At 31.5% G+C, this 14703-nt stretch overlaps 1 protein-coding gene across 1 annotated transcript; it reads right to left on the bottom strand.

Moving 5' to 3' along the window:
* Positions 1-998: 998 nt before the first annotated feature.
* On the bottom strand, positions 999-5273 carry LOC126728617 (subtilisin-like protease SBT5.4). Its single transcript, XM_050434413.1, has 11 exons — positions 5166-5273; positions 4813-4922; positions 4637-4734; positions 4377-4547; positions 3969-4068; positions 2954-3488; positions 2766-2863; positions 2392-2637; positions 2193-2307; positions 1877-2090; positions 999-1546 (listed from the first exon to the last, which is right to left on the bottom strand). The coding sequence occupies exons 1-11, from the start codon at positions 5271-5273 to the stop codon at positions 999-1001; spliced, it is 2343 nt and encodes a 780-aa protein (XP_050290370.1).
* Positions 5274-14703: the final 9430 nt, after the last annotated feature.

Genomic DNA, 14703 nt, shown 5'->3' on the forward strand with positions numbered 1-14703 from the left:
TAAAATTTGCTACAAAATATGTGTAACAATCCCAAAAGGATCTGGGTTTTGCTTTGCATTGGGATTATAGGACTCTGGCAAAAATAGCCATCAATAATGTCTATATAAATTTCGTCAAAAAAAAAAAAATGTCCATGTAAAAAATATAGGAAAATTAAAAAAAAAAATTCATCTTAAAAAGTTTTCCAAAGAATATATAAGAATACAACCAAACACCGAAACCAAGTATTTTTCTCTAAAAATACTTTTGTCTTATAGAAAAATATTTTACCTTGGAATAGATGAACTTTACAAGTTTAGCAATTTTAAGGCAATAACTAGTCCATTTAATATTTTTGGGATATAATCGGTTATTTGATTTTGAAAAAATAATTGTTTCTACATAAACGACTAATAATACTGAAAAAAATAATTGTTTCTACATAAACGACTAAGTATTATTAGTAAAATTTTATAAATGATACCTTTATTGGGAAAAAATGATAATAAGAGAGAGAAAGAGAGATTGTTTGGTGTGTAGTTGTGTGAGAGATTAAGTGGCTAATATTGGTAATCTACATACTGTGTGAAAATTGGTTCACAAAAATTACAGCCTCAAATCATTAGTGGAATTAATTGTTAATGATGATTCAACTCACTAACAACATTTTTTTAAACAATTTAAAATTTTAATTGAATTAGGTTTCTATTAAACCAATATTCTATGCCATTTTTAGAGGTGTGAAAAAGAGTACACAGCCTATTTAATTCTTTTTTTTCTTACACTAGTTATTATATTATTATTATTACAAGTCATTATGTAGAAGTGAGCAATGCCAAGAGATTCAATCACAGCTTTCTCTCTTTTTCTTAGTCAAAAATCACATTTACTAATCCAAAAAATGACACAAAGAACAAGAATATTAAAACAATTGAAGAGAGCAAATCCAATGAATCTATTACTGTGCTACTAACCAGAGGTTGACTCCTAATTACTAATCACTAGCCTATCTTGCTAATCAGTGGCCAAGAGGCATACCAACTACTATTGGACTCCTTACATAGTGATTGCCATCTGACCAAATTATCACTCCAAATACATAGTCTTCAGTTCCCATTCCAGCAGTTTTCTTGGTCACAGTTAACTTGAAACTCTTCTCTTCTCCAATACCCTCAAATTTCAAAATTTTAGGCTCAACATGAACTGAAATTCCAATGGGTTCTCGGACACGAGCTACATAGGTGCCTGGTGAGCCAACATTCTTGAGCTTTCGAGTCACATTTACTGACCGAGATAGATTAGTGACTGTTATGGATGGATAGTTGAAGTCCAAAAGACTAGCTGACTTGGGACATTTATAAGGAGCCTCGGTGAAGAGTTCAAGTAAAGTTTGGTTATAGCCAGAAGCGCAAAGAAAGTCCAAGTAATCATTGACAGTTAAGTCATAGACCAAACCAGGATCCATGGCACGGTTTGGTCGTATGTGGCCAGCACCATAACTGAATGGCGTTGCCTTGATAAAAGATCCATCCAGGATTGGACTCTTAGTGTTGTCCCTTCTTCTAGCTGTAGAAAACATTCATACACACCAAAAAGTAGGTACAAGATATAGTTAAAAAGTGGATACACCAAAGAGAAATTTAGTAACAAAAGCAGAGTCATATCCCATGCATACGAATCATTTCTTTCACAATGCACGTAAGAGAATTTGTTATTTTGGGTCATAGACTCATAGTTGTATGCAACATCTCTCTCAGATGGGGATGAACTCCACAAGTGAATGACATATCCCCATAAGAGAGATTCGCACTCGCACACAATACCACATCCGATAAAGGAGAAGATACATATATATCTGATGTTTAGAGCCGAATCAAATTCAATTAATGGTCTTACCGGTTGTCATGAGTGCGGATTTTATGGCAGATGGGCTCCAGTCAGGATGGAGTTTCTTAAGAAGACCAACAACTCCAGAAACATGAGGGCAGGACATAGATGTGCCAGACATGGTGATAAAAGGAATTCTACGCTTATCAAAATTTTCTTCTGAAGGGCTTGCTTCTCCAGTGTAGGCAGCTATGATGTTCACTCCAGGAGCAGTAACATCCGGCTGAACATTAAGAAAAGCAAATAATTGGTTACTTGGTAGTGAAATGTAATAAAAATATTACTTCAGCCAACACAGAAAACAAGATTAGACTCATAGCCAAACCTTAAGAATCTCGGGTGTAACTTGGCTAGGACCTACGGACGAGAATGAGGCCATGAATGGGGCAGGCCTTTTGTTAATTTTTGCTGTCGGGGCCGTAATATATCCCAATGGATCACTGTTAATTTAAAAAACTAATAAGTAAATTGACAAAAGTGTATGTTGTTGGAGAGAGAAATATACAAAGAGAAAGAGAAACTACTTAGTAGAATTGATGTAGGCAAAGACTGCTACACCATCTTTATAGTTAATCTGTGTTGCTGGTAGTACGTGAGGATCGGCAATAATTTCATTACCATCGAGCTTATCATTGCAAAGAATCATCCCAACTGCCCCAGCAAGAGCTGCTTGTTCACCTTTGTCTACTCTTGCGGTTTCCCCTCTCAAACAGGCCAGAATTTTACCCTTAGCCTTTTTCGGATCCAATGTACCTGGTTTACAGAGCATACTGCATAGCACAAACATAATAACAATTACACGAACAATTAATACTAAGTCACTACACATACAAGCTTCTATTAGGAGGCCTTTAATTGAAATTTCGAAGAGGAAATCTGCCAAAAAATTTGTTCTTACGCGTCTTTGGCAGATGCATTAGCAGCTTTAGCATGTGCAGCACTAATAAGTGGGTAGAATTTATCCCCAGCTGGCATAGGTTTAGACATGCTTGCGCCCTAGTATTAAATGAGCACATAAAGTCTTAAAACAAATGATAGAATTAAGAAGTTTTTTGCATAAAAAGAGGGAAGGAATAGAAAGATAACCTTGAATTGCTTCCCATTTCGAAGTTTAACAAAAGATTCGAATTCTCTGTCCAAGGTGCTAGCTCCAACAGTTATCATCCAAGGTGCAACATTTGTTACAGTTCCAGATTTTGGTCCAGAATTTCCAGCTGAGCTTATTACAACAATACCATTCTTAACAGCATGGAATGCCCCGATTGACATACCATCATTGAAGTAATCAGTTGGATTGCCACCAAGTGACATAGAAAGCACATCAACCCCATCATGTATGGCCATATCAAAGGCTGCCATTATATCATTGTCAAAGCATTCACTCCCATTAATTGGTTTCCAACAGACCTTGTAGGCCGCAACTCTGGCTTTTGGGGAACCACCTTTGGCAGTTCCATTGCCCACACCAAGTACACTTGCCCCAGGAACAAAGTTCCCTCCTGCAGTTGATAGTGTGTGAGAACCATGGCCTTCATGGTCAAGTGCATTATTAAGTGCAGAGTTGAGTGGCCCAGTAAAATTAGTATAGCCTTGGTTGAAGTATCTTGCTCCAATTAGTTTCCTGCATAAATCAACCAGGAAAAAAAAGGGTTTAAGTTTTTAGGAATGCTTGCACTTCATTGGAGAATGAATATTGGACCTTTGAGCTTATTGTTGTGCATTTGAATGTACAATTTTAAGCAAATGATGCTAGTGCTAGTACAAGATTACAGCCATCCCAACATATATATATATGACAGTAAGAAAGTGAAACTGAATTTATGCCAAAGTAACCAGCATAATGGTAATGGTATAAGATCATGTTTTGTTAAATAATGGAATTTGAACTAATGGTTTCTTTGATAATTTACTGTTTTACCAATTTGACTTCCAAGAAATATTCAAATTTATTCATTGGAAACGAAGTTAAGAGAAATTGTGTGATGTAAAAAACATATAAAAGTAAAATTTCTTGAGTAGCAGAGTAGGATTAATTTCAAACAATCAGTAGTCAGTACTAAGCCAATATGGCAAAGATACTGAATCATTAAGTAGAGCAGACCTGTTGCAAGGGACTGTATCATTTTGACAGATTCCTTTCCACTTTGATGGTATGGGTCCATAACCTGTGCCGCTGAAGCTCTTTGATTTTGGCCATACACCTACAATACCACCAAATCCGGGACTTAATAGATTGAAAATTTGAGTTTGACACAACTTCTCTCACACTTTTTTAAGAAGATAATTTGTCAATGATTTTCACATTAACAATTAACTTGCCAACAGTTTGTGAAAAATATTGTAGGGGTAGACTTATTATATTTCAAAAGATCAAAATTTGAAAGGACATTGTCCCATGCCAAGATTTATGGGACCTAGTAGGACCTACAGGCTACAGTAAATGCTGACATTGGGTGGCAAAACAAATACTAGTAATGAGGAACAAAGCAAAGCCCGGAAAAGAAATTACCTGTGTCAAGATTTCCAATAATTATGTCTTCACCAAAATTGGCCTTTTCCCACAAGGAACTGGGGTGTATCACACCCCCGATCTCTTTTTTCATTAACATAAATTCCCATGAATGGGTTGTGTGTAACTGTCTTCCTTGGTTCAAAAAAACCGACACAACTTTTGGATGCTCTGCATGGCAGTTAATATATACCTCTTTAGCACGATATATACATACATATATAGAGAATGAAATTGCTTACATGTTTCTATAAACTCACTTGCGATTTCAGCTGCCATTTCCTCTTCAAGGTTGGCAGAAAAACCATTGATATGTCTTTGATACGAGTAGATAATTGCATCCTTTGCAATCTCTTTACTGCATGAAAACAAATGAAAAATAAAAAATAAAAGTAATTTTTTTCTAAACACAAAAATTAGGTACCACGTTGCTTACCTTCCCAAGAATGATCCAAGGAAGTCATAATGAGAATCAGTCACACGATCAAAATCAGCCTCAGAAACTTCTGGACCGTGTGCATGTGATCCTAAGTACACTATATAAGACTATTTCAGAATGAAGAAAATGAAAACAGATTAGTTTTTGTACTTTGTAAATTGTAAAAATGCATGCAGAAGAGTAAAATTTTCAGAATGAAGAAAAAGAAAACAGATTAGTTTTTGTACTTCGTTAATTGTGAAAATGCATGCAAATATATATATATATATATATATATATATATAAATATAGAAAAGAAAGCTTTTAACAGGTAAATGCATGGAGATTGAGATATAATGCTTATTAATTACCTGTTTGATCGCCAAAGTAGGTGCTTGCAACAGAGACCAAATAACATACAGAAGTAAGAAAAGTGAAAGCTTTGAAAACCATGTTTTGTTTTTCATTGTTAGCATCATAAGCTTTGGAGGAAATCAAGGAAGAGGAATATATTATATATTTTACGCACAACTCTATGCTTTATATCAGGAAAATCTCTGTTGGTATGGGATATGATTTTGAAGTGGTCAAGTAAAACCGTAGTTTACTTATAGTTGAGATCTGGACGTGAGAGAGGTATATATCCAGTTATTAATTATGATATTTTTTTATGCGGTGTTTATTATGATTAATAATAATAATAATGCAAATAAGAGGTATATATCCACTATTTCGCTTTTTTTTTTTTTTTTTTTTTTAAGCAAATAAAAATAACAAGCATATGCTGGAATGCAAAACATGTAGGAAAGCATCAAATCATATATATATATATACACCATAATACAAGTGTACGTCTACACGTTATTAATTAGTTTTTTTTTTTTTTGAAAAGTCATTATTAATTAGCTATTAAGATAGTTTACAATAGATTAAATTCTATGGCCAACAGTTTACTCTAATATATAAAACTCTCATTAATTAGTTTTTAGTTATTATAAGATAGTTTACAGTAGATTAAATTCTCTTTCTCAAAAAAAAAAAAAAAAACATTAGATTTTTTTTTTGAAGGCACGGTAGATTAAATTCTATTGCCAGTAGTTAACTCTATTACCTAAATTTCCAGAAATTTAAAATTCTACTTTAACCAAAAGTTTCAAGTCTCATTGATCATAATCGTATAATTGTTCTTATCAACTCCTTATCAACTTTTATATGTATATATATAATCCGTTGTTATCACTTATCAGAGTTGCTATAATCTCTAAATTTTCTTCAATTTTTATTTTTTAAGAAACCTAAACTTTTTTATTCTATACACGGTTCTTACATTTTTTTTTCACGTTTTGTTGCCACCTGCAAGAATCCTAATGAAAAGAAATTCTAGATGATTTTAATCTTGATTACAACAAGAATTCTTGATGATCTTCATTTCCTAAGCGGGTAAATTCTAGATAATCTTTTTCTTTACCCGATAAGTATAAATCAAGTTTGGAGTCCACAAAAAAGTAAATTTTCCTTAATTCCCTATGAAACAAAATTATACTTTGTCCCGGGTTCATTGGATAGCAAATATCCAGCCCTTACTCTACTATCAAAGTGACGGGATGGTTGTTGTTGCAACTTACAATTTTTTTTTTTTTTTGAGAATCTGTTGCAACTTACAATTACGTAGACCAAAGATCAAAGTATTTCATTTTCTCCATGGCCATAAAAAAATAAAAATAAAAGCATTTCATATAAATAATAAAAAAAGTAATTCTATTACAAAATATATTATTATTATTATCCATCTTCAGATTTTTATATAAATAAGAAATTTGAAAATTATAATAGTTATTAGCAGATATTAAAAAAAATTGACTTTTTTTTTTTATATGGAAATATTAAATATATAATTATAGAAAAGATTCTAATTGAGGGTTTAAATATATAATTAAATTTAAATTAAACTAAATATATGTGTGTGTGCACACAAAATTAAGAGGACTCAAAAGTTTATGTGGCAAAATATTATGAAGACAACCAATTTTTTTTATAAATATTTTTAATTTGGGTCAATCAAAAATCAAATATCCTCAATTTTATATTATTTTTTTATCTAAAAGAAAATGATTTTATCTCTCTTTTGTTCTGTATATAAATATGAATTTTGATAATTATGATATTTATTACTCCAAATGAAATTTACTTTGATTGTCTTTATATATTTAATATTAAATTAAATATGAAAATTGATAATTCTAAGAAAAAATAAAATTTGAAAATTATGATAGTTATTAATAATTTTTTATAGATTACACACACAAACGACATTGAAGTTGAATACTGTACTGGCAAAGCCGCAAAGGAACAAATGTGATGTGAATCAAGTAAGTTTTTGTAGCAATTGTACTTGAGCTGGAGTGGGTAGATGCCGCGAGCCTAAAGCCCAATCCGAAGAGCCCACCAGCATGGGCTAGGCCGAAGAAGAAGACAGTAAAGAAGGTAAACACTCCGATACATTGTTACTCTATAATTTTTCTTTTAAGAATTCTTCTCAATTCTTTAATGGACTTAAGGCCTGCACTGCTCGAGGCTTAGGCCTGAGGCCTCCATGGCTCCACTACAAAAAGATCTCTCTACCCCTTTATTAAAAATGTTCCACCCCCATTGGCCATTACATAGACCCAAATGAGTGACGTCGTGAATACTTTAAATTTATAGTTCATAATTTTTTTTTTTTCAAATTTTACTATATACCATTTACAAATTAATGTGTCCCAAATAATAAAAATGTAAATTATTGATTTAATATTTATCTTTTTGAAATCCACCAATCAAATTCATTGTCACATCAGTTTATAAAGATTATATTGTAAAATTTGCAGTAACTTTAGCATTTTTCTAAATTTTACTACATATGGCTTATAGATTAATATGTCACCAAATATAAAAAAGTCATTCAAGCATTCATTATTTAAATTGTTGAAGTTCACCAACCATATTCATTGCTAGATAAGTTCGTAAATGTTTTGTAGTAAAAGCTTTAGCATTTTCTTTTGAGCGGTGCTATATCTATAATATTTTCACAACAAATCATATGCGATTAGTTGTTATTGGCTCTAGTTTGAACCTTCCATTGAAATTACTTTTCTGCCCCTTTAATAACAACTCGTAACAACCTACCACATAAGATTTGTTGTGAAAATGTTGTGGACATAGCATTTCTATTTTCTTTTTCTCATCATTAGCAAGACCTCCAAAATACTAGACTAATAGAAACCTAACCCAATTGAAACCCTAAATAATTTGGGAAAAAATTTGTAAGTGTTAAATCATCAATGATAATTAATTTTCCCTAATAACTTGATATTTTAATTTTTATAAACCAATATCCTACATGACCTACTTTATAGATTTTCAACATTAGCCGCATACCAAAAAATCTCTATCTCTCTTTTAACACCAAAATATAAAATTTGGTCCAATTTAGTCCTATTTGGTCTTATTCAGTCCATTTTGTCCACTTTGGTCCTATTTAGTCCACTTTGGTCCTTTGCAGTCAACTTCGGTCCTTTTCTATCAACAATGGTCCTACTCGGTCTCATTCAGTTCACATTGGTGCTATTCGATCCATTCTATTTCGGTCCACTTTGGTTCTATTTGGTCTTATTCTATCCACTTTGGTCCTATTCGGTCCACTTTGGTATTATACGGTCTACTTTGATCCTATTCAGTCTATTTGGTCCTATTCTGTCCACTTCGGTCTATTCAATATTTCGTCCAATTCGATCCATTTGTGTCCACTTCGGTCCATTTTTGTGCACTTACATATTTGATCCCGTTTTAACCAAAAAAGATTTGACTGTCTAATCTAGATAATTTAGTAGATAATTTAGAAGCTGTTTGGTTTAGGTGTTTTAATCACCCATTACTCCCTTTTGGTGGGACCCATGCCTAAGAAGCATGTTTGGCCAAGTTTTCATTTTCAAATTTCATTACCCATAACTCAACAAAATGAGTGATGACTGATGAGTTGCTGAAAATGAAAACACATTTTGGGCGTTTTTGAGTTGGAAAATGAGTTAGAATGGTACTATTGTAATTTCACTCATCTTATGGGACCCACGGCTGTGTCTTGTCTTAACATGCCAACCCACAATTAACATAACCCCAATGGCTCTCTCTCAAAGAACTCTCATCTCTTCCAAGAATTGAAGAATAGCAAGTCTTGGTGGTAATGATTTGAAAAAACAACCCGAATCTCCACTGAATCTACCCTCTATCTCCACTGATTCTCCCTGCACCTCTCTCCTTCCATTAGAGAATTCATACATCCCTTATTAATATATGGGTAGCTATCTCTAAAACTGGTTTAGGTTCGACCTCAATGGGAAAAATAAAATGGAACACCTAATAAAACGAAGCACCAATCACATTCATTATCTGATAAGTTTGTAAATTTTTTTTTTTTTAGAAGAAGTTTGTAAACATTTTGTAGTAAAAACTTTAGCATTTTCTTTTTTTCATCTCTATCAAGGACTCCAAATACTAGACCAATAGAAACCTAACCCAATTGAAACCCTAAACAATCTGGGGAAAAATATTGTAAACATGCTAGATCATCAATGATAATTAATTTCTCCGAATAGCTTGAGACTTTAATTTTTATAAACCAATATTCTACAAGACCTACATTGTAGATTGTCAATGTTAACCACATACCAAAAAATCTCTATCTCTATCTTAACAGCAGAATATAAAATTAAAATTAGATTACAATTTTACTTAACCATGTATCTCATTATATCGAAGATAAAGTAATAAACCTCTTTTTTTTTTTTTTTTTTTTTTTTTTTTTTTTTAAATATATATATGTAAGGACACGATTCTCAAACGGCCCAACAATGACGTTAGGCTCGCACGTGAAGGATCCTTCACAATAAGATTTGTAGAGAGTGGGCTTGAAAGGCTAGCGTTTGGTCACAGGGCGTTGGTCCAAACCGGACTTTAGGGAAACTCAGATAAGAAAAGGTTTCAGCCTGGATATCCAAGCCCTACAGCTTTGTAACTTGAGGGATTGGACTCCTCGGATCATGTCCGAGGAGTACTAATGTTTTTCTCCGGTTACCCGGCGGTGGGTTTTTCGTGGTGGTGTACATATATTGTCCGGGCATTCTCATCCCTGGAGTTTTTCCCAGGAAGTGAGATGGGGATCCCCTTCTGATTAGTTTATCTTCTCTTTTATACTAGCCTACGTTCGCTGTTCCTCGTCCACGTGTAGGGTCAACTTTTTTAGGACTGCTATTTGTCCCGTCAGTCTAATCCCAGAATTGTTGGGGATGGTTTGATAAAGCCTAAGAATCTGGTTCTGTTAGGTACAGAGTCTTATCTGGGGAGGGTAATAAGGGTAACTTACCTAAGATATTTTAGATCTTCTTACCAATTTTCCTTTACCTCTTTTTTACCCCTCTTCTTAAGGGAGCTTTGGGTCGACCGAGGACTAAACCATCCTCGGCTGCGTCTCTGGGCCATCTTTGGCCTTATATTTTTTTAAGCTTTGGGCCATAACTTTTTTCGGCTTGGGCTTGTGGACTTTCCATGAGCAAGTTGGCCTGGCCCATAAATTATTGGGCCCCACAATATAAATTTTCTTTCTTTTTGTTTTATTTTATACTTGAACTATAATATTTAGTTCTCTATATGAAATCAACAATTGTTTAGTTAGTATTATTTTAACAAATTATATATATATATATATATATATAAAATTTATTAAATTAACCTTAATTTGGTTAGTATTAAATAAATTCATTTAATCAATATTTAAATATAAAATATCCCACTTAAATTTATCAACCTAAACCCAACCGGTTAATCTCTAACACATTTAGTAAGTCTTTCTCTTCTAGTACTAACTATGAGTTCTTGGATGGAAAAATTCTTAGGTACTTTTGGAGCATGGATAAATGATGCTCTATTCTCTTACATTTACAATGGACTCTACCATGAATTTAATGAGTAGACCACACCATGAATGTAAGAGGAAAGAGCATAATTCTTCGTGCTCTAGAAGTATCTAAGTGTTACTCCCTTGGACGACACCTGGCCAAAGATTTTATTGTAGTTCATGTTCTCAAATCTACCAGCGACAGTATCAATAAAATTTTGGTCCTATCAAAAAAATAAAATAATATTTTGACCAAAAGAGAAATTGTCATGGATTGTCAAATAATAGTTCTTTTAGATTTTGCGTCTTCTATCAAGCTAAAGTTCACACATTATTAATGCCCCAATATCGACATTTTAATTTTGATCAAAATAAAACTTTAGGTGTTATATTATGTATTATTGTCAAAAGTAAAAGAGATTGATTCAAACTACATATAATATCCTGTAAAAAAAAATTAAAATTTTTTTTTTAATACAAGATAGAATTTTTACTCTATCCTAATCTAAGTATATATGTGTGTGAAACTCCCTTCTAAAAACTTGAATCCCGACCCTTGCCCCTCACACCTCACAAGCATTTATACTTGTGGAGTGACCACTGCACTAAAGATGCACGATGATTACACTTAATACGGTAATGAATGTATTTGGCATCACATTAACAACATAATAATTAATTTGTAAGCATTATGTAGGGGTGACAATTCGTGTTCACGTGTTGGGTTCGTGTCAGTGTCAACGTCAACTCATGAGTATCTAACTATATAGGTCAACACTAACCCGATATGTTTATTAAACGGGTCAAGATTCTTCAATTCTAACATGACTCATTTATTAAATGGGCCAGTCTTAACCTATTTATCATATTTTATCAAAATGAAGAAAAAAAATTATGAAAAAACAAACAAATAGATATTTTTAATATAAAATTCAGAACTAACGAGTAACTGCATCACAAATAACCATTCAAAACTAAAGTATATCCCAATATTATAGATAAGCAATCACAATATGTCAGAGAAATAAACCACAACAACTAATAAGTTTATATACATAGAGTTTGAATGGTATATTGGTATAATGTCGTTTAATTAAACGACTCAAATGGGTCAAATGGGTTCTATGTGTTAAACAGTAACCCAACCCGTTTATTAAATGAGTCAGTCGTGTCAACCTAAATATGAACCGAATCGATTAAGTTTCAACTCATAACCTGTTAATTTCATGTTGTTCGGGTTTGTGGGTCGTGTCCAATTTTTCTATCCCTAGCATTATGCAGTAAAATTTGTAAATATTAGTAACATCACTCTTAAAAAGGAAGAAGAATATATCTTATTGTTACCATTGTCATAATGTCCTCAAATACTACTTTTTTTTTTTTTTTTTTTAATATATATTTTTTAAACTTTGCCTAACTTTATGGCTTGAACCCGTCCCCCCTAATTTCCAAACATTTCGTGCATGGAAATATACCAATTGAGTTGCAAAATTCTTGATAGATTTTGAATAATTAAATGAAAAAAAAAAAAAAAACTCCAAACCCACATGAAAGGTATACCCATAGAGTTTCAAATTTTATAGGATAAAAATGAGAAATTTTGGAATCTAGGAGAAAAATATAGGAGAAAACTCTATCAAATTTTATTAAGGAGAAAAATGAATTGCCTTAGAGGCTACAGTATAGTTAAATAGGAATAAAAGTGCAGGACTATTAGGAGGCTCTTAGAAAACCTCAAAGTACCTATAGGACAACTAAAAGATGCCTATACACCTTAATTTGTGTTAAGCACAAATTTAGGCCAGAAAATAGGGAAAATTATATAAAAAAAAGACAAAATTGAGAAAATTACCAAATCAAATCCTACATGCTCTAAGAGATGTCCTAAAACAAACGAAACTGGCCTTATTCTCAAATTTAAATTGAAAGTTATAATAAAAAGAAAAATGACCATAAATAGAAAAAAAAAATTACTAATTAAAGCCCTAAGCGATTGCATTTTCCCAAAAAAAAAAATAATAATAATAATAAAAAAGATGTAGGTCATGGCCATAAAGCAATGACTTTTACTCACGAGTAGGTCATCAAATTTCATGCGCTTATATCATAAACTCCAATGATTTTTGTTAATAATTTTCTACTTTTTAAATTTCTTACCTGTTAACTTCTGATAATCTTTTTGTCATCTCCTTTCTACTTAACTTTTTATATTAAAATTTTAAAATAATAAATAAATAAATAAATAAACCTATGGAAACCACCTCCTCCTTAGTGATTTTTTAGATCCTTGCATAATCATCACTGCAGTCGCAACGCTTATGTCATGAAGCAGAGTATATTTTTCTGTGTCAAGAATAAATTCCATGGTTTTCTTTAATTTGACAAAAACAAAAAATTAAGTCCTCTTATTGATACTGATTTCTAACATCTGTATCAAATGGTAGACACATACAATATTGCAATGTAAATGTAACCCCAAATTTCACATAGCATTAGTTTGATCTTACCTAATATTCATCAGACGTTAAAAGCTCTTCATAAATACTGACTCAGAAATTATGGAATTGAAAAGTATGAAACGGTGTAGAGAATTATAAGACTCAGCCACTGTGGCCATACTAATAATAAATGTGGGTTTGTTATTCCAATAAATTAATGTCAATACTAAATAGGCAGAGAGCCTAGTACATATTCTCGTGGTTTTTAACATTAAATTCCGTCATGCATATGATGTAACATGGTACGTAATATCAAACATCACACAGACATTAGATTCCCGTAGATGTAGTACATGCTCTAATTTCCATTGCTTAAAAAAAATACAAAAGAAGATCTCGTTCTCATTTGCATTGCTTGAATCTGAAAATGATCTGCCTATATATATATATATATATATATATATATATATGGGTTAGGTTTAAGTTATATAAGGTGTAACTCTAAGCAAAATTATACCACTTAATATTTTTTAATTGGATGCGATTTTTAAAAAATTCACCGTTAGATTACATTATTTTCGTATATTATTTATGCTTGTAAAATTTCAAAGTGATCGAATATTAATAGTCATGTCATCAATCAATTATTTAAATTCAAGTTTTTATAGTTTAAAATAATACATGAAAGATAAGTTTATTGATCGAAAGGTAAATAACATCCAATTGATATGAAAATTGGTACGAGTGTTAAGAATATACAGATCATATAATTCAATGGTGGGATTTTCAAAATATAAATTTTATAATAAATTATTAAATGATGTAACATCATTTAGAATTATATCTAGTGTAACTTGAATCCAACTTTATATATAAAACTTATCTCCAAAAGTTTGCTATTATTTTGTCCAGAAAAGTTGCTGGCTTATGCTATCTCTTCATTAATTCTCTCATGTGGTCCACATGCTACAGTTTTTTTAAACCTACTTTGTCTTCTTTATTAAAAGTTAGAAATTGTAACCTACTTTTAACCAGGGACGTAGCTAGCTTTGGATTCCCACTAAATTTTTGTAAAAAAATATTATTATTATTATTATTATTATATATATATATATATATATATATACTAATTTTAGCAATTTTATTTTATAAAATTACATTTTTTCTCTTAAATAATATCATTGATTCTTTTAAAAGTAATGTTATACTCACAAACTTTTTTATAACATTTTTACAAACTTTTTTGGTAGCAAATTCTTATTGGTTCGCACATGAACCCATTACTCACAACATTTTTTTCTTACTATTAACCACTTTTTACATTAATAATTTATAAAAAAATTTGTAGCGCTAGTATTTTCCTCATTTTAGTGACTATAAAAAAATTTATAGATCTAAAATCTAAAAAAAAAAAAATATATACAAGCCCTAAAAAAATAGCCCAACAACAAAAATTACCAATAGTAAAAATTAAAAAAAAATTAAGCTCAATTAACCAATTTTATTTAAAATAAACAACTCTGTCATTTAAAAAATTCTAAA

Source organism: Quercus robur, chromosome 5 (assembly GCF_932294415.1).
Source record: "Quercus robur chromosome 5, dhQueRobu3.1, whole genome shotgun sequence".
Lineage (NCBI taxonomy): Eukaryota > Viridiplantae > Streptophyta > Magnoliopsida > Fagales > Fagaceae > Quercus > Quercus robur.